General features: G+C 43.0%; 1 protein-coding gene across 1 annotated transcript in view; it reads left to right on the forward strand.

Moving 5' to 3' along the window:
- The window catches only part of DRC1 (dynein regulatory complex subunit 1), a 64,018-nt gene that overhangs the window by 2,621 nt on the left and 37,729 nt on the right, over positions 1-23,668 (forward strand). The window contains exons 2-3 of the mRNA XM_010383030.2: positions 10,567-10,654; positions 17,620-17,732. Of these exons, the coding sequence (XP_010381332.1) occupies positions 10,567-10,654; positions 17,620-17,732 (201 nt within the window). The remainder of the gene's footprint in view (positions 1-10,566; positions 10,655-17,619; positions 17,733-23,668) is intronic.

Consider the following 23,668-nt stretch of genomic DNA (forward strand, 5'->3'; position numbering starts at 1 on the left):
TGAATTAAAAGGAGATTCAATTGGGATCACCACTCCTGCATCGTTGAGATACTTCAGGGTGACACTAATCCCCACCAACCCCCCCTGGGCGGCAATATTGTTTTCTGTGTACTCAGGTGCAGTTTCAGAGATGTACTTTTGGCCTTCCCCACTATGACAGGTCTATTCATAGGCCAAGGAGTGGAGTTTTTCAAACTTCTAAGTATGTCAGTCCCAATTATACTTTTGGCCCTTAGAGACATGATGGTTGGCTGAGTCCACAGACCTGGTAGACCCTCTGTAAGTAGGACTTTGCCTCCCGTATGTCCTCACTCTAAGTGGGTGAGAGCATGCTTTGGGTCTCTGTGTATCACTGCTAACTCAGATCCTGTTCTAATCCTAAACATTTCTGGGTATCCTCTTTCCTTATCGTACAGCCCACCTGAGTAGATGACCCTAGGCCCCTTTGGGGAAGGATTGGGGGAATCATTACAGTATATATTTGCCGTTGTGTTCCAGATCCTTCCTTGTGGGGACCCTGCTGCCTCTTCAGTCAATAGATTCTGGGTCTGAACACTGGCTTAGGTTCAGGAATTGGGCGAGGGACCATGAATCTTTACCAGCGTGCACCCTTAGCCTATCTATCCTTTGCTGCTTTCTTTGGTGAGCACATACGAATTGTATTCTTGTTGGCTGCACCAAATGATGTTATATTTTGTAAGACATCTTCAAAACTCTCTGTGGGCCAAGTCCTTGTCTGCTACTCTGACCTTGGCAGTTGTGCTGGGGATTCTATGATAAACAAGGCAAATACAATCTCTGTTCTCAGGAAGCTTATATTCTAATGAGGGAGATGGGAAAAAAATAAAGCGCAGCTAAACAAGTAAACAAATAACATCATTATAAATTTTGAAAAGAGTTCTAATGGAAACAAGCAATGAGCAAATATGAAGAATAATAGATGTAGCATCTGAAGGTAGGTGGTAGTGAGGGTAAGAAAGAGCTATGTAAAGAGTTGGACTGGGTATTCAATTATATTAAGGAATCTATTGGCTATCATAATGGTGTGGTGGTCTTGATTTTTTAAAGGCTATGTCTCTCTTTTTTTTTTTTTTTTTTTTTTGAGGCAGAGTCTTGCTTCGCTCTGTCTACCCAGGGCAGGAGTGCAGCAGCACAATCTTGGCTCACTGCAGTCTCCACCTCCCAGGTTCAAGCGATTCTCCTGGTTCAGCCTCCCGAGTAGCTGGGATTACAGGCACTTGCCACCATACCTGGCTAATTTTTGTATTTTTTAGTAGAGATGGGGTTTCACCATGTTGGCCAGGCTGGTCTCGAATTCCTGACCTCGGGTGATCCACCTGCCTTGGCCTCCCAAAGTGCTGGGATTACAGGTGTGAGCCACCGCGCCCGGCCTCTATTCTGTATTAGTGGTTGGGGCCATGCATTGTGCGTAAGTGAGCTGGGAGCATTCTGTACCATTTCAATGTGCTGTCAAAACAAGTGCATGCAACTGAGTCTGTGTGAGCCTGGAAGTTCCCTGAATTAACTTATCTGTTAATTAAAGGAAAAGAGATTAAAATATGCTATATTGAAGCTTACATATATATTATTAATAACCAACAGTAATTGCAGCAATGGATCAGAACTTAGATTGACAACAGCTTTTTCAGAAAGGAGTATTTTATTACTGATATTGTTTTGAATTGCTGGCACATGTGATAATAAAAAGCAGTTGTATTGTTTTTATGTTATCTATAGGCAGTACACCCCTCGGTTGCCTGTGATACCCACTGCTGTTGCTGCCTGAGCCTTCTTTTGTCATGAGGTGTAATGTTAAGGTGAAAGTTAACAGAATCAAATGTCATATAAAGAATACAGCCAGGCGTGGTGGCTCATACCTATAATCCCAGCAGTTTGGGAGGCTGAGGTGGGGGGATCACTTGAGACCAGGAGTTTGAGACCAACCTGGCCAACATAGTGAAACTCCTGTCTCTACTAAAAAGATAAAAAAATTAGCTGGGCTTGGTGGTACACTCCTGTAATCCCAGCTACTCAGGAGACCGAGGCACGAGAATTGCTTGAACACCGGGAGGTGGAGGTTGCAGTGAGCTGAGATCGCGCCACTGTACTCCAGCCTGGATGACAGAGCGAGACTCCTTCTCAAAAAAAGAAAAAAGAATAGAAATAATGTGCTAATGCTCCTGACACTCCCAATCTCTGGTGTCTTAGTTTAGGTTTGACATTTCTGGGAGATGTCACTTTCTTTTTGTTTTCGTTTTTTTTTTTTTTTTTTTTTTTTTTTTTTTTTTTTGAGACGGGGTCTTACTCTGTCACCAGGTTGGAATGCAGTGGTGTGACCTTGGCTCACTGCAACTTCCACCTCCTAGACTCTAGTGATTCCCCCCACCCCAGCCTCCCGAGTAGCTGGGACCACAGGTGCGCACCACCATGCCCCACTAATTTTTTGTATTTTTGGTAGAAATGGGGTTTCAGCCATGTTGCCCAGGCTGGTCTCGAACTCCAGAGCTCAAATAATCCTACCACCTTGGCCTCGAAAAGTGCTGGGATTATAGGTGTGAGCCTACCGCACCCAGCCGGGAGGTGTCACTTCTGGGTAAAGATGCCAGATGGAACACATACATCTACCTTAGATCTGTGTCTAAACTCTGTTAAAATGACATGTAAGGGGATTCAGTAAAAAAGATGCAAATTCACCAAGTCAAGAACAGGAGGACTCAACAGCAATGAAACTGTGGAAGCTGGGAAGTGCAAGATAGATGGTAAATGGGTTAGCAGATTCAAGAAGATGGAAAAATAAGCTGATAGTGAAGAAAGCTGAGAACCCCCTTGATTTACTCTGCACTAAATCCCCAAAGGCTAGGAGATTGGTGGCATATCATATTCATCCGTGAGGCTTTAAAAAGTCCTATGGTCCTTTCAATGGAGTGACAGGACCTCTGTGGCTAAGAGATCTCAAAGTTCTTAGCCCTTAGCTGTGACAGAACAGAGACTGGACATGTCCACGTGCTGCTACCCCCGTCCCTTTACTAATTATTATGAGGTCTTATGAAAGGCTGACCTGAAAACAACAAAAGGCCAGAAGACTCCTTGGCTTACTTGGTTCGACCGCTCAGCACCCGCCTCCTAATGTTTATGGTTCCAACCTGACAACCACCCTGGACCACAAAGACCTCTTCCTGGATGACTGCCAACTTTAGGCCAGTTTAGACCGGTTCCCTGAGACTGCACAGATTCTGGACTTGTACCCTAAGCATCACCTTTTTGCATTTATGACCCAATTGTAGTACATTTAAATGTTAAATCTCCATCCCAAAGTGAACATGAGTAACATATTGTCATATGTTCCATGCACATATAAGCCTAATGCACATGCGTAATGAGTTTTCTCCGTAAATATTCACAATCTTCTCCTATATCCTGTAGAATATGCATTTCCTACCTCCCCACCTAGCATAAATACCTGCCTTATTTTCCCACCTTCAAAGCCTACTTCTCGGTCTCAGTTGAAGGCTTACTTCCCGCCTACAAGTTGTGTCCTTTAGAAATAAAGTTTTCTTTTAATTTTGTGGATTCCGACTCTTTTTCAGTTGATATCTGGAAGCGGAGGTGAAGAAGGGAACCAAAATAAGGACAACCGATTGGAAAATTAATAGGTAGATGCCTAGAACCTTTCTCTCTCTTTGCACAGAAGATTGGAAGTTCGGAGAAAGTCAAGCAGAGGGTCTAGGGCTTGGGGGATGCTAGACAGAGGTGAGGCAATTTCATGGAAAATAAGGGGATTCAGGGGACATATGCACGCTGGATGCCAGGACCTTCCAGCTCTCCTCTCACCAGTTCTTGGAACAGGCTGGCACTTTGGCCTTCAGATTCCAGGCAGGAGGTTGGAGAAGTTTCTCTGTGGAATCTGACACCAGCCCCAAAAGAAGGATTTAAAGACACTAATGTCGGGCCAGGCACAGTGGCTCACACCTGTAATCCAGCACTTTGGGAGGCCAAGAGGGGTGGATAACCTGAGGTCTGGAGTTTGAGACCAGCCTGGCCAATATGGTAAAACCCCGTCTCTACTAAAAATATGAGAATCAGTGGCATGGTGGTGCATGCCTGTAATCCCAGCTACTTGGGAGGCTGAGGCACGACAATTGCTTGAACCTGGGAGGCAGAGGTTGCAGTGAGCCGAGATCATGCCAGTGCACTCCAGCCTGAGCAACAGAGGGGAGACTCCATCTCTAAAATAAAATAAAAAAAAATAATAAAGACAGTAATATCGGGTTTGCTCACAAAGCCACCCCATTAAATCAGCCCACACTGACATGCACAGTTGTTAAGGCACACCCTTGTACTCACAGCTCCCATCAGCTTTAAAAAAAATATATTTTTAGTATTTATTTATTTAGTTTTTAAGCAACAGAGTCTCACTCCATTGCCCAGGCTGGAGTGCAGTGGTTTGATCATAGCTTACTATAATATTGAATCCTGGGCTCAAGCAATCCTCCTGCCTCAGCCTCCTGAGTGTCTGGCACTACAGGTGCAGGCCACTGTGCCCGGCTAATTTTTTTTTTTTTTTTTTACAGATGGGGTCTCGCTGTGTTGTCCAGATTAGTCTTAAACTCCTGGGTCAAGTGGTCCTCCTGCCTTGGCCTCCCAAAGTGCTGGGATTATAGGCATGAGCCACTGTGCCTAGCCCCATCAGCTTGTTTTTAATGTTTAAATTTTTGTCACACTATTAACATTTATTTTTTCTGCTTTATCCTGGCACCATATTACAAGCTTCCAAATGGCTAGGGACTTAAATTGAAATGATACTAATTTGTCCTTATTTTCTCTAAATTCTTAGATTCTGTATAATCACAGTGGGTTTATGTACACATAATGAAAACACACCATCCTTTATGTAGTTTTTTTTTTTTTTTTCTTTTAAGGCAGCTCTTTCTTTAACAACTAGATAGCTACTGTGAAGATGGTGACATGTAAAATTGGTAGTATTAGTATCCTTTTCCCAAGTTGTCATAGAAGTTACCATTATGCTTGTAGATTTAGGTCTTGGGTACATCTCAGACAAGATAGGCAAGAATTTGGAGAACATTTTGAAAATAAGAGCAAGAGACACATTCAGCAACAACTAGAATAATGTAACTCAAAGTTTTAAAATTATGTAATGTAAGTGAAAACAGCTTTAAAAGCCACCTCATAAGAGTTGTTTTATCAGTAGCTTGATTTTTTTCTACGTAAAACAGTGTTTATTTATTTTTAACCAATGTTTTAATTTTTTCATAGGCTTTTTAGTTCTTGTCATGAGTCAGTAACCAAGGATTTCTATGCATCTGAGGAAAGTCTTTAACATGAACGATAGATGTGAAAATTAACAAAGAGAAAAAAGCACCTAAGAGGAAATTAAGACTATGTGGGTAGGAAAAAAATAATAATACCACAAAAAGATGATCATTCAGATCCTCAGAGATAGTTTTGAAGTCTTTGGGGGAAAAAGAGGGGAAAAAAAAGATCCTCAAAGAAAAAAGAGATGATACGGAAACCATGAAACAAGAATAGACTGATACTAAAAGGAGTGTTCAGAGAAAAAAAATAGAGCTCTTAGAAACAAAAAAAATTATAGAAATAGAAAACATTAGAAGGGTTGGAAAATAAAGATGATGAAATCCCCTAGAAAACAGAGCACAAAGAAAAAAGGTAGAAACTTATAGAGAAAATATTATTATTATTATTATTATTATTATTGATACGGAGTTTCACTTTTGTTGCCCAGACTGGAGTGCAATGGCATGATCTTGGCTCACGGCAACCTCTGCCTCCCGGATTCAAGCAATTCTCCTGCCTCAGCCTCCCAAGTAGCTGGGATTACAGGCGCCCGCCACGACGCCTGGCTAATTTTTGTATTTTTAGTAGAGGCAGGGTTTTGCCATGTTGGCCAGGCTGCTCTCGAACTCCTTACCTTCAGGTGATCCACCCACCTCGGCCTCCCAGAGTGCTGGGATTACAGGCATGAGCCACTGCCCCCAGCCACAGAAAAATATATATTTTTTAAACTAGAAGATATTATCACTTTTCTAGATCCAGGAAGAATGGAGCACAGAGGGTATTATCATGGAAACAATTCAAGAACATGTCTCAGACCTGAAGATCATGATGTTCCTGATTGAAGTGTCTCGCGCAGTGGATGAAAATAGACCCACCCTAAGGCACACCACTGAGAAAGTTCAGAACACTGAGAACAAAAAGAAGGGGCCTACGAGCTTCCAGAGTGAAAAATAAAAAAAATAAAAATAAAAAAGGTCATATATAAAAAACAAAAACATGATCACATACAAAGAAAGGTGTAAAGACAGAATGACTTTAGGTTTCTCAATTAGCAACACTGGAAGGAAACAGTGAAGGAAAGTTATTTCCAACCTAGAACTCTAAACCCGGGTAGACAACCAAGTTCCAATGTTTTTAAATCCTGAGAAAGGACTTTGGTCAGGAAGTGGAGTATTCAAGATGGCAGCTCCCATTTAGACCACAAACATGGGGCTGTGGTGAGGAAACAGCTTCCCAAAAGAGGACTCAGCCCCCAGGAGGGAGGGAGCTCAAATCTGAAGAGAAAAAAGTCTGAGACAGTTCCTTTGGAGAATATACTAGTTCACTGCTGAACAAGAGAAATACAATGTCAGCCACATATGTCATTTCAAGTTTTCTAGTAGCAGCACTGAAAGTGGTAAAAACAGAACAGGTGAAATTAATAATTTAACCCAATATATGAAAGTATTATTTTAATATGCAATCAGTATAAATCATACTGATGAGCTATATTGCAAATATTTTTTGTTTAAAGTCTTCAAAATCCATCTAGAGTGTATTTTACACTCATAGCATATTTCAATTTGCACCAGCCACATTTTGGGTGCTTTATAGCCACGTGTAGTTATTGGCTACCATATTGGACAATACAGTGCTAAGCAGTAAAAAATGATGCATAAAAGGCAGTGATGAGATTCAAGTTAAAACTAGTTAATAAGAATTTATAGCATATCTGCAGCCTGGCCAACATGGTGAAACCCCGTCTTTACTAGAAATACAAAAATTTTCTTAATCCAGTCTGTCACTGATGGACATTTAGGTTGATTCCAAGTCTATGTGGCACATATACACCATGCACTACTATGCAGCCATAAAAAAGGATGAGTTTGTGTCCTTTGTAGAGACATGGATGCAGCTGGAAACCATCATTCTTAGCAAACTCTCGCAAGAACAGAAAACCAAACACCGCATGTTCTCGCTCATAGGTGGGAACTGAACAATGAGATCACTTGGACTTGGGAAGGGGAACATCACACTCTGGGGCCTATTATGGAGAGGGGGGAGGGGGGAGGGATTGCATTGGGAGTTATACCTGATGTAAATGACGAGTTGATGGGTGCTGATGAGTTGATGGGTGCAGCACACCAACATGGCACAAGTATATATATGTAACAAACTTGCACGTTATGCACATGTACCCTAGAACTTAAAGTATAATAAAAAAAAATTTTTTTAAATTAAAAAAAAAATACAAAAGTTAGCCGGGCGTGGGGGCGCATGTTTGTAGTCCCAGCTTCTCAGGAGACTGAGTCAGAAGAATTGCTTGAACCTGGGCTGCGGAGGTTGCAGTGAGCCGAGATGGCGCCACTGCACTGCAGCCTGGGGACAGAGCAAGACAGTCGGAAAAAACAAACAAACAAACAAATATATATATGTATGTGTATATATATATACTAAATATCTGGACTGCATAGTTTTTGTTTGTTTGTTTCTGAAGAACTGATCTTTGATCCAGAAAGCACTTGGAAGGGATTATTTAAATAGAGTTGGTCATTAATTGGTGGTCAAAGTAGAAAGTCAAGGGAATTTTTTTGAGTGATGGTGGGAACATGATAAGCCTGGCAATAGCTGAAGACCTGAGTAAAATGGAACAATTAGTTTACTTAGTAAGAAAACAAAGAACATGTTCGATAAGAATAGGGAAGTCAATGAAATGACAAGAAAAAACCAAGGGGTTTTGGTTAGTTTGGGAGTGGAGGACGGTAACTCAATTCTGTATCTCCAAAATAGTGTCACACTAGGTAGGATTGTCCTGGACTTTGAACAAAGAGAGTAGAGATGGAAGTCAGAGTTAGAAAAAGTCGAGAAAGAATGAGATAAAGAGATCTGCTAGGCTGAGGCAGGAGAATTGCTGGAACCCAGGAGGCGAAGGTTTCGGTGAGCCGAGATCGTGCCATTGCACTCCAGCCTGGGCAACAAGAGCGAAAATCCGTCTCAAAAAACAAACCTGCTGTGTCATGTTAAGGTTTCATTTTTCCTAAGACAGTACTGACAGCCCTTATGGCCACTGTGTGCTAGAGGAGAAAGCAGGGTCTTGATGATGTGGTGTGGGGGTTGGTGAGGTCACTCACCCATGCCTCCTCTGAAAAAGTCCATAATCTGGAACCTTATCTCGCCACTGCCCCTTTAGTCTCATTTTCTGATTCACACACACACATAAGCACACACACATGCACTATTTAGAAAATTCATGCAGTACAAAAATGTAGAAAATAGAACTTCTTGGTAATTTAATTCCTGTTCCTTAAGTAATTGCTGTTATCCGTTTGCCACATATACTTCCAGAAAATGTCCCGTGCACATATAAGCCTTTTTTTTTTTCGTTTGAGACAGAGTCTCGCTCTGTCGCCCAGGCTGGAGTGCAGTGGCGCGATCTCGGCTCACTGCAAGCTCCGCCTCCCGGGTTCACGTCATTCTCCTGCCTCAGCCTCCCGAGTAGCTGGGACTACAGGCGCCCGCCACCTCGCCGGGCTAATGTTTTTGTATTTTTAGTAGAGATGGGGTTTCACCGTGTTAGCCAGGATGGTCTCTATCTCCTGACCTTGTGATCCGCCCGCCTCGGCCTCCCAAAGTGCTGGGATTACAGGCGTGAGCCACTGCGCCCGGCCAACCCTGTTTTAAAAAGAAAATTTGTGTTATAGTCTACATATTGTTCTAAAACTGGCTCCGTTTACTTAACTGCTGTGGACACCTTTCCCTGCTGCTAGGTATTGCATCATTCTTTTTGTAGGCTACAAAGTATTTTTGAAATATTGTTTCCTGTTAACTAGTTAGCTATTAATAAGTATGTAGAATATTTCCACGGTCTTACATCGTAAGTATTGTCAGTGCTACAGTCATCTTTCTTGTGCATATTTATTTATGTACTTGTAAAGGCTTTCTGTAAAAAATTCCTAAAGAGGCCGGGCGCGGTGGCTCAAGCCTGTAATCCCAGCACTTTGGGAGGCCGAGACGGGCGGATCACGAGGTCAGGAGATCGAGACCATCCTGGCTAACACGGTGAAACCCCGTCTCTACTAAAAAATACAAAAAAAAAAAAAAAAAACTAGCCGGGCGAGGTGGCGGGCGCCTGTAGTCCCAGCGCTACTCGGGAGGCTGAGGCAGGAGAATGGCGTAAACCCGGGAAGCGGAGCTTGCGGTGAGCTGAGATCTGGCCACTGCACTCCAGTCCGGGCGACAGAGCGAGACTCCGCCTCAAAAAAAAAAAAAAAAAAAAAAAAAAAAAAAAAAAAAAAAAAAAAAATTCCTAAAGATAGGGTTGTTAGGTCAGAGGGGAGGCACATTTAAGCTTTTGACAAATCTTGCCAAATTGCCTTTTAGACAAGTTGTTACACTTTACATTCCCACCCATGGCGTGTGGAAAGCTGGGCTGCCACCTGATATTGTCAACCCTTCAAATCTTTTTTAGTCTGATAATAGGGTAATGACACCTCACAGGGTTTTGGTTTCTCTGATTGTATGTGAAGCTGACCGTATTTTCAAATGCCTGTTTGCCATTTGTATCTCTTTGGGAAATTGCCTGTTCATATCCTCTGCCAGTTTTTCTCTTTGGTATTTTGTCTTCTGTGTATTGATTTGAAGGAGCCCTTCCTATTTTATGGAGAGTAAAATTTTGTCAAGTATCTTTTATCAGTTTATTCCTTGACTTTCAAGGACAAAATATCTAAATTTTAGAAAGTAAAATCTGTTTTTTTTTTCTGACTTTAGTCTTATTCAAAGATGGGTTTTCTATGCTAAGATTATATAGATATTCTCCTGTATTTACTTCTAGTGTTTTTATGATTGTAGTTTTTTTTAATATTTAATTTTTTTTAAATGATAGAGATGGGGTCTCTCTATGTTGCCCAGGCAGGTCTCAAACTCTTGATTTAAAGCAGTCCTCCTGCCTTGGCCTCCCAAAGTGCTGGGATTACAGGTGTAAGCCACTGTGCCTGGCCAATATTTAAATTTTAATCCATATGGAATATATATTTATATATGAAGTACAATGGAACCATTATTATGATTATGATTATTGTTTACATAAATAGAGATGGGGGTCTTGCTATGTTGGCCATGCTGATCTTGAACTCCTGGCCTTAAGCAATCCTCCTGTCTTGGTCTCCCAAAGTGTTGGGATTACAGGCATGAGCCACTGTGCCAGGCCAAAACCTTTAAATATAGAATTTAAGTACTAGAAATAACTTAATTTTCTCTGCTTTTTTTCCATCACAGGGAAGCACTTGGAGAATATTTAGATGGGAAGAAGGAGAGTGAGGAGGATCAAAGCAAGAGCTACAAACAGAAAGAAGAAAGCCGATTGGTATGAACTGGTTGGCAGATGGGCTCTGGAAGACCAGTGAGCTGGGTGTGACGTCATGGTTTTCACATTTAGACTGGAAGAAATCATGTGGTCCATGTTGCTGTCTCTAGGCAGAACTGAATAGAATCTTTCCCGTTTGAGAGCTCTCTAGGAGTGAGCTTTCAGATGACAGTTTCTTATATTTACGTTGTCTCTTCTCAGCTCATGCACTTTTAATGGTATTCACTCTTCATAGGATAAAGTCCAGATGTTTTAGCCTGGGCACTCAAGGCCTTTGATAGTCTGTTCCCATCTTCACTTTCCAAACATGTCTCCCGTTTGTTACCTAATTTGGGCCTTCCGCTTTGGTGAGGTGGATCTACTCACTTTCCTCCAGTGGGGTTTTGTTCATTTCTGCTCTGTGCCTTTGATCATCTGGAATGCCAGGCCCCCTCTGTTCTCTTCTTCTTCTCTCCTCTCATCTGGCCACTTTCCCATTTTCAACAACCCTCTCAAGACCCAAATCCTCCTTGGATTCTTCCTCAGCCCAGCCTGAGCTCCCTTTCTCCACACATTGAATACTTCCTGTCTGTGCTACTCTTTTCATTTTAGATAGTTTTCTGCTGCATATGACTTTTCAGATGTGTGTGCCTGCAGTGCCCCAGTGAAACTGTATGTACTGTGAGAATGAGAGCCTCTTTTTGTAGCCATGGAGTAGTGTGTAGCTTGTACGTAGCTTGTGTAGACACAAACAAGAAAATCATTGATTATCCTCCATGGCGATGAAACAGCTCCTGGGATGCTGAGGGATAAACAGCGGCTCAAAACAGCAGACCAGAACTGGCAAAATGCTACATTTAATCAATGCTAAGTGAAAGGCAAAAATGGTGATACTGTGTGAACTCAGATATGGAGAGGAGCTCACCAAGCTGGCCTGGTCAGGGAAAGTTCAATGGAGAAAATGGGATTTGAGTTGTCTTAGAAATACAGGTGGAACTTTTAATAGCAGAGGAGAGATCATTTCTGGTGAGAAAAAATATTCAGGTTGCTGAATATGATTATAGAGCATAGAGGTATAGAGAGATCACTGAATATCTCGTACTGTGTTAGGGATAAAATATTTTACTGTGGAAAAGGTATCGGACTGATGTGGGTTTTTGTTCCTGATCTTTTACCTACTGCAGAGTAGGTGATTCATGTCACTTTTTTGTACTTCGTTCTCTTCATTTAAAAGTCAGTGAGCTCAACCCGGTGCAGTGGCTCACACCTATAATCCTGGGACTTTGGAAGGCCAAGGCCGGCGGATCACCTGAGGTCAGGAGTTCAAGACTAGCCTGGCCAACATAGTGAAACCTCGTCTCTACTAAAAATATAGAAGTTGGCTGGGTGTGGTGGCACATGCCTGGAGTCCCGGCTACTTAGGAGGCTGAGGCTGAGGTGGGAGGATTCCTTGAACCCATGAGGTGGAGGTTGCAGTGATCCGAGATCAGGTCACTGCACTCTAGCCTGGGCGACAGAGGGAGACTGTCTCTTTCAAAAAAAAAAAAAAGAAAAGGTCAGTGACCTCTGAGCATTTCTGTGTAGGACAAAAGGATATTAGATTTTTAAAATGCTGATATACAGTTCACCCTGAGCACTCCTTAATTAAGTATAAATCCAAAGAGATAATATTGTTTTCATTAGTAGGTTTTGAAGGTTCCTTTCACTTAAGACTTAAGTAGTGAAGAGCCTTGGCATCAAGGAGAAATGTACACAAAAGATGCTCCCCTTCCTCAAGATTAAGGTATTGATTATTAGTTCTGACCTAATGTCTGGGCAGGCTGGGCCCCACCCTTGACCCTGCAGTTTATCTTTTTTTTTTGAGACGAAGTCTTGCTCTGTCACCAGGCTGGAGTGCGGTAGCACGATCTCGGCTCACTGCAACCTCTGCCTCCTGGGTTCAAGCTATTCTCCTGCCTCAGCCTCCTGAGTAGCTGGGACTGCACGTGTAGCGCCACCATGCCCATCTAATTTTTGTATTTTTAGTAGAGACAGGGGTTTCACCATGTTGGCCAGGATGGTCTTGATCTCTTGACCTAGTGATCCGCCTGCCTCAGCCTCCCAAAGTGCTGGGATTACAGATGTGAGCCACTGCGCCTGGCCTTATCAGGTTTTTAGTGGTCATTATTTTTGTGTCCTGTTTAATCTTTGTCTACTTCATATGAAGACAGTCTTCTATGGTTTCTTCTAGAAAGTTTTATAATTCTATCATTTACATTTTGGCCTATGACGTACCTGGAATTGATTTCTATCGTGTAAGGGTAGGTCCCAGTTTCATTGTTTTCTATGTAGATTTTTACTTGCCCCAGAACCATTTACCGAAAAGATTGTCCTTTCCCCACTGTACTGCTGTGCGCCTTTGTTGCAAATCAGGTGACCATGTATGTGTGAGTTGGTTTCCACATTCTCTGTTCTCTTTTTTGGTATCTATATGTCTGTCTGTATTAGTTCATTCTCACATTGCTATAAAGAAATACTTGAGACTGGATAATTTATGAGGAGGTTGAATTGGCTCATGGTTCTGCAGGCTATACAAGAAGCACAGTGACTTCTGCTTCTGGGTAGGCCTCAGGAAGCTTCCAATCATGGCAGAAGGCAAAGGGGAAGCAGGCATCTCACATGGCAGGAGCAGGAGTGAGAGAGAGAATGCTGGGGAGGTGCCACACACTTTACAATGGCCAGATCTCGCGAGAACTCACTCACTCTCATGAGAGGAACACTGAGAGGATGGTGCCGAACTATGAGGAATCCACCCCCATGATCCAGTCGTTTCCCACCAGGCTCCACCTCCAACTCTGGGGATTAAAATTTGACATGAGATATATCCAAACTGTATCACTGGCTTTGTGCCAATTCCACACAGTTTTAATTACTGGAGCTTTTATGACAGTTCTTGATATCTGGTAGGGTGAGTTCTCTGTGTTCTTCCAGATTGTCTTAGCTATTCTTTTTTTTTTCTTGCAAGACAGTCTCGTTCTGTCATCCAGGCTGGAGTGCAGTGGCACAATCTTGGCTCACTGCAACTGCCACCTCCCAGGTTCAAGTCATTCTGATGCCTCAGCCTTCTGAGTAGCTGGGATTACGTGTGTGTGCTACCATATCCGGCTAATGTTTGTATTCTTACTGGAAACGGGGTTTCACCATGTTGGCCAGGCTAGTCTCGAACTCTTGGTCTCAGGTAATCCTCCTGCCTCAGCTTCCCAAAGTGCTGGGATTAGAGGCATGAGCCACTGCGCCCAGCCTTGTCTTGGCTATTCTTGACCCTTTGTATTTCCATATACATTTTAGAATCAGCTTGTCGCCGGGCGCAGTGGTTCACGCCTGTAATCCCAGCACTTTGGGAGGCCGAGGTGGGCAGATCACCAGGTCAGGAGATCGAGACCATCCTGGCTAACATGGTGAAACCCTGCATCTACTAAAAATACAAAAAATTAGCCTGGCGTGGTGGCAGGCACTGTAGTCCCAGCTACTCGGGAGGCTGAGGCAGGAGAATCGCCAGGAGGTGGAGGTTGTAGTGAGCCAAGATTGTGCCACTGCAGTCCAGCCTGGGTGACAGAGCGAGACTCCGGCTCAAAAAAAATAAATAAATAAATAAATAAATTTCTGCCAAAAAACCTGCTGGAATTTCAACTGACTGAGTAGAATTTATAATCCATGGGAGATATTCTTTAATTTGGCTCAGTGATGTTTTGCACTTTTTGTTCAGGTTATAGTGGTTCATGGTGGTGTATAAATGTACAGTTGATTTTAATATATTGACCTGGTATCCAGTGACCTTGCCAAATTCATTTGTTAATTCTAATAGTTACCTGTGGCTTCTTTTGGATTTTTTTACATCTATAATCATATCATCTGAAAATAATAAGTTTTATTTCTTTCTGTCTGATTTTTATATCTTTCATTTTTTTTTCTTCCCTTATTGCATTAGTTGGATGCTCCAGCTCATTAAATAGAAGTGGTGATGATGGGAGTCCACGTTCTGCTCTGGATTTCCTGTGAATGCACCCCCTCAAGTAGACTTGCCCCATGTCCCTTCAAACCCCCGTTGTCCCCTCTAGATCACTGAGTCCCATGGGAGCCAAAATTCCCCATCCGAATGACTTTGAGCCCACCTTCAACCTGTATGTGCCTCTTGCCAGAGTCTGTCCTGCTCAGGGCAGATGAGGCCACTGTTACACAACCCCTGGGCCTGATGGATGGTCACAGGGTATAGATGGAGCTTGGATGTGCAGTTGGGGAAATCCACATGCCTGTGGGACAGAGCTGGGGGTGGGCTGGGAACTGCGGCCAGAGGCAGGCTCTCCCTTAGCCACCCAATTATGAGTAGAACTCCAAAATGTGTCTGAATTCAAACTAGGACTTTTAAATTGTTATAAAGGTATTGAGATAGGAGGATATATGTATTTTGAGATGGAGTCTCGCTCTGTCGCCCAGGCTGGAGTACAGTGGTGCGATCTCGGCTCACTGCAACCTCCGCCTCCTGGGTTCACTCCATTCTCCTGCCTCAGCCTCCTGAGTAGCTGGGACTACAGGCATGCACCACCATGCCTGGCTAATTTTTGTGTTTTTAGTAGAGACGCGGTTTCACCATGTTGTTCAGGCTGATCTTGAACTCCTGGCCTCGGGTGATCCTGCCGTGTCGGCCTCCCAAAGTGCTGAGATTACAGGTGTGAGCCACCATGCCCGGCCAAATGTTTTATTTAACAATTTTTACATGATACTATAGTTTAAAAATATTTAAGACATATGGTATGTGGACCTCCATTTAAACTCTTTCCCTGGATCTCATAAAGGTGAGGGGCGTGTCTGTTGGTCTGTTAGTGACTGTGACATTTGGATTTTTAATTTTACTTTGAGTCTTAAATACTTGATTCAGAAATTTCTGGAACTCAAGTGATTGGTTAGCACATGGTACTTATACAGAAGTGTCTGATGTTCACATTGAGTAGAAACTAGAAAATTACCCCAAACTGCAGGAAAGTTATTACTTCCTTATGCATGTAAAACCATTTGGTATAAGTGATAAAACTGCAGGCAATAACAAAAAATCTAGAGTGCACTGGATATCTGGGTTAAAGCTCTATTCTGTATTCAATGAAACTACATTTCAAATTTTTCATGTAATAGTGAGATCAAGTGAAGTCTCCGGTAATTTCTGTGACTCCTTGGTATAGAAGTTTTATAGGCTCCTAGTTTAAAAATTATTTGAGAGTTGGAAAGTTTGTAAGTTCCAAAAATACTTGGAAAAACTTAGGCATAACCTAAGGAAACTTGAACTTTTTGTTGAGAGAATTTATCATCTTGAGTAACATCACGACAAGGCTGGGAGTGAAGATACTGGAAATGGAATTTACGAAGAGGGATTTAGAAGGGTGGCACCAATTACAAAATTCCTGAGCCCATTAAGGAGAGAGCAGTGCAGCCAGCTACAATCTTTTCCTGCATTAGAATCCATGTAACAAAAGACTCCACATATCATTGGCTGCAGCAAGGCAGAAGCTCATTTCTCTGTCTCAACAGTTCCGAGTATAAGTAGTCCAGGGCTGACATGGATGGGGTCTGCTTGATGAAGGGACCTCAGCTCCCTCTGCCGTTGCTTGAGTTGCCTTCATCTGTTCCTCACCTTTTACTTGAGCCCCACATGCCAGCCTGAGACAAGGGACAGAAGTGGGGCAGCAGAGGATACACCTTTTCCCTTAAAGGCACAGTTCAGAAGTGGCACACATCACTTCTCATGTGTCATTGATCAGATAATATTCTAGGTGCAAGGGAGGCCGGGAAAGTTACCTATTTTGGGAAGCCACGTGCCCAGCAAAAACTTGAGTGTTCTGTTACTAAAAGGAGAGGGAGAAATGGACACGAGAGGACAACTGCTGTTATCTGCCTCACTGTCATTATCTGCCTCACCTCCCCAACTGAGGTTCTTCAAAAGGCTCCTGGCAGTGTCAGTCACTTGGAGATCTGCTGGGGAAAGGGCTGAGATGAATGTATAATACCTGCCGCTGTAAAAGTTGGCTGGTGCCTACACTACAGTGAATAAATAAAGTACATTGAGAACTGCAGAGTGCTTTTAAAAATTTTTTTATTTTGCCCAGGAATGGATAAAAACTTACCACAGTGGGATACTAATGATGCCCTTCTAGCCAAACGCAGTGACTTTTCCCCAGGCCTCATCCTATTATGACTGGATACCGGACTTTTCTTTCTCTTTCTCTTTTTCTTTTTCCTTTTCTCTCTCTCTTTTTTTTTTTTCTGAGATAGGGTCTCACTTTGTTGCTCAGGCTGGAGTGTAGCGGCGTGACCTCGGCTCACTGTAACCTCCACCTCCCAGGTTCAAATGATTCTCCTGCCTCAGCCTCCTGAGTAGCTGGGATTACAGGCACCCGCCACCACGCCCGGCTCAGTTTTGAATTTTTAGTAGAGATGGGGTTTCACCATGTTGGCCAAGCTGGTCTCGAACTCCTGACCTCAAATGATCCACCCACCTTGGCCTCCCAAAGTGCTGGGATTACAGGCATGAGCCACTGTGCCTGGTCAAGAACTGCAGAGTGCTTTTAAATTGTGAGCTGTAAAACCACATCACAAATGTCCTGATAGAAAAGGGTTGCTACACAGGGGCTACTCTTAAAAGTCTTAAGGTAGTTGCTGCTTCCTGCTTGAATGGATAGAAGAGCTACGGACAGTTGTGCACAAATGTTTCTGACTTTATACATTATTATTTTTTTTTTTTTTGAGGTGGAGTCTCGCTCTGTCGCCCGGACTGGAGTGCAGTGGCCGGATCTCAGCTCACTGCAAACTCCGCCTCCCGGGTTCACGCCATTCTCCTGCCTCAGCCTCCCGAGTAGCTGGGACTACAGGCGCCGCCACCTCGCCCGGCTAGTTTTTGGACTTTATACATTATTTACAAAGTGCTCCAGCTTTGTCAGTTCTTCTCGCTCTCTTTTCAGAAACTGGCTAAACTTCTGCTCTGTGGCACCGAGTTGGTGACAAATATCCAGGTGGCTATAGATACCAGAGAGATTCACAGGAGAGTAGAAGAAGAGGAGATAAAGCGTCAGAGGTAAGGACCACACCACTCTGTACCTGGTGGACATGAAGGTAATCTCCTCCATGGGTCCCGCAGTTCTCCCGAGTCGTTGGAGGGCGACTTTGTCTACCTCAGGCAATTCCCTTCCTGCCCTTATAAGTTCTCCCTCCCTCCTCTTCTCTCTCTCTTTTTTTTTCTTTTTTGAGACGGAGGTTCGCTCTTGTTACCCAGGCTGGAGTGCAGTGGGTGTGATCTCAGCTCACCGCAACCTCCACCTTCTGGGTTCAAGCGATTCTCCTGCCTCAGCCTCCTGAGTAGCTGGGATTACAGGCACGCACCACCATGCCGGGCTAATTTTGTATTTTTAGTAGAGACAGGTTTCACCATGTTGGCCAGGCTGGTCTCGAACTACTGACCTCAGGTGATCCACCCGCCTTGGCCTCCCACAGTGTTGGAATTACAGGCGTGAGTGACCGCACCCAGCTATCTCTCTTTTCTTTCCTCCCTTCCTCAAACACTACATTGCTGATACGTGCCAAGCTGTGTGTATACAAAAGGAGTGAAACATGGCCTCTGTTTGTGGTATTCACAGTCTAGTCAAGAGACACATGGAAACACCCACAATTTGTGGTAAAATAGATAATGTGTAAAGGGTTGTAGTAACACACACAAGGAGGCCTTTAATTCTATCTGCAGAGATTAGAGAACACTTCCCAGGCAAGGTGACACACTGAGTTGGGCTGTGAGGGATGAATAGGAGTTTGAGGAGTTGAAGAGTAGGCATTTTAGGCAGAGGGAACCCTTGAGCAGAGGTGTGAGATCCCATGATATGCTTCGGAATGGCATGATAGTGAAGGATGTGTGTGGGTGGTAGAAGAAAAGAGGCTAAGAAGGTCAACTGGGCAGTCCTGGGTTTCAATTGGTGAGAACGACCAGACCCAGGAGCACCTCAGTGTTATGTGTAAAGGTGGCAGCATTATTAAAGAATATGAAGGGCTCCATGCCTAGAAGGATGGAGGGTCACAGGGATAACAGGAACCTGCGTCAGGTCCTCAGCTCCAGTCCTCAGGAGGCAGGCTGCCCTGCATGCCCTTATCCCAGGTCTCAGGCTGTCCAGCAGGGAGGCATAGCGGCTTAGAAGAATTAAACTTCTTTGGTTTGCACACAGAAGTAGACTGATTGCAGGTCCTCATTTAAACTTTGGATTGTTCTTCAATTAACTTCTTAAACAATTAGAAGAGCAGCCACTTGGCCAGGCGTGGGGTGGCACATGCATGTAATCGCAGCACTTTGGGAGGCCGAGGCGGGCGGATCGCTTGAGGTCAGGAGTTCGAGACCAGCTTGGCCAACATGGTGAACCTCCATCTCTACTAAAAATACAAAAAATTAGCTGAGTGTGGTGGCGCGTGCACACCTGTAGTCCCAGTACTCAGGAGGCTGAGGCAGGAGCCTCACTTGAGCCCAGGAGGCGGACGTTGTAGTGAGCCAAGAGTGTGCCACTGGACTCCAGCCTAGGCAATGGGAGTGAAACCCTGTCTTTAAAAAGAAAGAAAGCAACGACTTGACCATTTTGGCTCATCATATACATACAGGGGACGATTTTAACAATATTTTTAGTTGTTCAGCGTAAGTAGTTCCCTCGTTAGCAACGTTAGCAGCTCTACCAGTAAAGGTGGTTGACTTTTATTCTCAAAACTTCCCACTGCCTTTATGGGCTGTACCAGGAACAGAGTTGGCAGATTCCCAGCAGGGTCAGCTTGTGAAAGGCGGGGAAGGTCATGCAAGGAGTTAGGCCTCATCCTCTAGTCACAGAGGAACGCTGAAGGTCCCAGTGGGCAGGTTACAAGGTCAGTGTGCTGTGGAAAGATGACCTGACAGCTCTTTCTCATTTCTTGAAATAAAAAAGTCAATTAAATTTAAAAAGTGTCCTAGCTTGGAAGGTGGGGTGGGTGTGGGATGGGACAGGGAGAGAGGATTGCAAGATGTTTAAGCTGTGACTTCGGTTCCTCAGGGAGTTTGTTTGGAGGTGCTGTCATAGGATTAGTCTGTTACAAGGAGCAGAGAGTCTCTGGGAGATATCCTAGCCACTGTTTCCAGAGGGGCCCCAGCTCAGCTGTCCTGCCTTCCTGCCACCTCACCCCAGCCTCGGTGTGCTCTGTCACAGAGATTCTTTGGAATTTATGGAAAGGCTCTCCCTATTTTCCATTCCTTGTGGTGGAGTTTCCGTATTTGTACATTCCACTAGTCATTTATTGGTAACTTGGGAGAGGAGTAGCCAGACAATTGAGGTCATGTTGCTAATAAAAAATTGATAATTTAAGTACCATGTGTTAAGTGACTCCCACACTGAGCACCTGTGCTGTGTGCATCATTTTATTATTATTATTTTTTAATTTTTTTATTATACTTTAAGTTCGAGGGTACATGTGCACAACGTGCAGGTTTGTTACACATGTACACCTGCGCCATGTTGGTGTGCTGCACCCATCAACTCGTCAGCACCCATCAATTCGTCATTTATATCAGGTATAACTCCCAATGCAATCCCTCCCCCTACCCCCTCCCCATGATAGGTCCCGATGTGTGATGTTCCCCTTCCCGAGTTTAAGTGATCTCATTGTTCAGTTCCCACCTATGAGTGAGAACATGTGGTGTTTGGTTTTCTGTTCTTGTGATAGTTTGCTAAGAATGATGGTTTCCAGCTGCATCCATGTCCCTACAAAGGACACAAACTCATCCTTTTTTATGGCTGTATAATATTCCATGGTGTATATGTGCCACATTTTCTTAATCCAGTCTGTCACAGATGAACATTTGGGTTGATTCCAAGTCTTTGCTATTGTGAATAGTGCCGCAGTAAACATACGTGTGCATGTGTCTTTATAGCAGCATGATTTATAATCCTTTGGGTATATACCCAGTAGTGGGATGGCTGGGTCATATGGTAGGTACATCTAGTTCTAGATCCTTGAGGAGTCGCCATACTGTTTTCCATAATGGTTGAACTAGTTTACAATCCCACCAACAGTGTAAAAGTGTTCCTATTTCTCCACATCCTCTCCAGCACCTGTTTCCTGACTTTTTAATGATTGCCATTCTAACTGGTGTGAGATGGTATCTCATTGTGGTTTTGATTTGCATCTCTCTGATGGCCAGTGATGATGAGCATTTTTTCATGTGTCTGTTGGCTGTATGAATGTCTTCTTTTGAGAAATGTCTGTTCATATCCTTTGCCCACTTTTTGATGGGGTTGTTTGTTTTTTTCTTGTAAATTTGTTTGAGTTCTTTGTAGATTCTAGATATTAGCCCTTTGTCAGATGAGTAGATTGCAAAACTTTCCTCCCATTCTGTAGGTTGCCTGTTCACTCTGATGGTAGTTTCTTTTGCTGTGCAGAAGCTCTTTAGTTTAATCATATCCCATTTGTCAATTTTGGCTTTTGCTGCCGTTGCTTTTGGTGTTTTAGACATGAAGTCCTTGCCCATGCCTATGTCCTGAATGGTACTACCTAGGTTTTCTTCTAGGGTTTTTATGGTATTAGGTCTAACATTTAAGTCTCTAATACATCTTGAATTAATTTTCGTATAAGGAGTAAGGAAAGGATCCAGTTTCAGCTTTCTACTCATGGCTAGCCAATTTTCCCAGCACCATTTATTAAATAGGGAGTCCTTTCCCCATTTCTTGTTTCTCTCAGGTTTGTCAAAGATCAGATGGCTGTAGATGTGTGGTATTATTTCTGAGGACTCTGTTCTGTTCCATTGGTCTATATCTCTGTTTTGGTACCAGTACCATGCTGTTTTGGTTACTGTAGCCTTGTAGTATAGTTTGAAGTCAGGTAGCGTGATGCCTCCAGCTTTGTTCTTTTGACTTAGGATTGTCTTGGCAATGCGGGCTCTTTTTTGGTTCCATATGAACTTTAAAGCCGTTTTTTCCAGTTCTGTGAAGAAACTCATTGGTAGCTTGATGGGGATGGCATTGAATCTATAAATAACCTTGGGCAGTATGGCCATTTTCACGATATTGATTCTTCCTATCCATGAGCATGGTATGTTCTTCCATTTGTTAGTGTCCTCTTTTATTTCACTGAGCAGTGGTTTGTAGTTCTCCTTGAAGAGGTCCTTTACATCCCTTGTAAGTTGGATTCCTAGGTATTTTATTCTCTTTGAAGCAATTGTGAATGGAAGTTCATTCATGATTTGGCTCTCTGTTTGTCTGTTACTGGTGTATAAGAATGCTTGTGATTTTTGCACATTGATTTTGTATCCTGAGACTTTGCTGAAGTTGCTTATCAGCTTAAGGAGATTTTGGGCTGAGACAACGGAGTTTTCTAAATATACAATCATGTCATCTGCAAACAGGGATAATTTGACTTCTTCTTTTCTTAACTGGATACCCTTGATTTCTTTCTCTTGCCTGATTGCCCTAGCCAGAACTTCCAAGACTATGTTGAATAGGAGTGGTGAGAGAGGGCATCCCTGTCTTGTGCCAGTTTTCAAAGGGAATTTTTCCAGTTTTTGCCCATTCAGTATGATATTGGCTGTGGGTTTGTCATAAATAGCTCTTATTATTTTGAGGTACAGTTCCATCAATACCGAATTTATTGAGCGTTTTTAGCATGAAGGGCTGTTGAATTTTGTCAAAAGCCTTTTCTGCATCTATTGAGATAATCATGTGGTTCTTGTCTTTGGTTCTGTTTATATGCTGGATTACGTTTATTGATTTGCGAATGTTGAACCAGCCTTGCATCCCAGGGATGAAGCCCACTTGATCATGGTGGATAAGCTTTTTGATGTGCTGCTGAATCCGGTTTGCCAGTATTTTATTGAGGATTTTTGCATCGATGTTCATCAGAGATATTGGTCTAAAATTTTCTTTTTTTGTTGTGTCTCTGCCAGGCTTTGGTATCAGGATGATGTTGGCCTCATAAAATGAGTTAGGGAGGATTCCCTCTTTTTCAATTGATTGGAATAGTTTCAGAAGGAATGGTACCAGCTCCTCTTTGTACCTCTGGTAGAATTCAGCTGTGAATCCATCTGGTCCTGGACTTTTTTTGGTTGGTAGGCTATTAATTATTGCCTCAATTTCAGAGCCTGCTATTGGTCTATTCAGGGATTCAACTTCTTCCTGGTTTAGTCTTGGAAGAGTGTAAGTGTCCAGGAAATTATCCATTTCTTCTAGATTTTCTAGTTTATTTGCCTAGAGGTGTTTATAGTATTCTCTGATGGTAGTTTGTATTTCTGTGGGGTCCGTGGTGATATCCCCTTTATCATTTTTTATTGCATCTATTTGATTCCTCTCTCTTTTCTTCTTTATTAGTCTTGCTAGTGGTCTGTCAATTTTGTTGATCTTTTCAAAAAACCAGCTCCTGGATTCATTGATTTTTTGGAGGGTTTTTTTGTGTCTCAATCTCCTTCAGTTCTGCTCTGATCTTAGTTATTTCTAGCCTTCTGCTAGCTTTTGAATGTGTTTGCTCTTGCTTCTCCAGGTCTTTTAATTGTGATGTTAGAGTGTCAATTTTAGATCTTTCCAGCTTTCTCTTGTGGGCATTTAGTGCTATAAATTTCCCTCTACACACTGCTTTAAATGTGTCCCAGAGATTCTGGTATGTTGTATCTTTGTTCTCATTGGTTTCAAAGAACATCTTTATTTCTGCCTTCATTTCGTTATGTACCCAGTAGTCATTCAGGAGCAGGTTGTTCAGTTTCCACGTAGTTGAGCGGTTTTGATTGAGTTTCTTAGTCCTGAGTTCTAGTTTGATTGCACTGTGGTCTGAGAGACAGTTTGTTATAATTTATGTTCTTTTACATTTGCTAAGGAGTGCTTTACTTCCAATTATGTGGTCAATTTTGGAATAAGTGCGATGTGGTGCTGAGAAGAATGTGTATTCTGTTGATTTGGGGTGGAGAGTTCTATAGATGTCTATTAGGTCCGCTTGGTGCAGAGATGAGTTCAATTCCTGGATATCCTTGTT

Source organism: Rhinopithecus roxellana, chromosome 17, assembly GCF_007565055.1.
Source record: "Rhinopithecus roxellana isolate Shanxi Qingling chromosome 17, ASM756505v1, whole genome shotgun sequence".
In the NCBI taxonomy this organism is placed as follows: Eukaryota; Metazoa; Chordata; class Mammalia; order Primates; family Cercopithecidae; genus Rhinopithecus; species Rhinopithecus roxellana.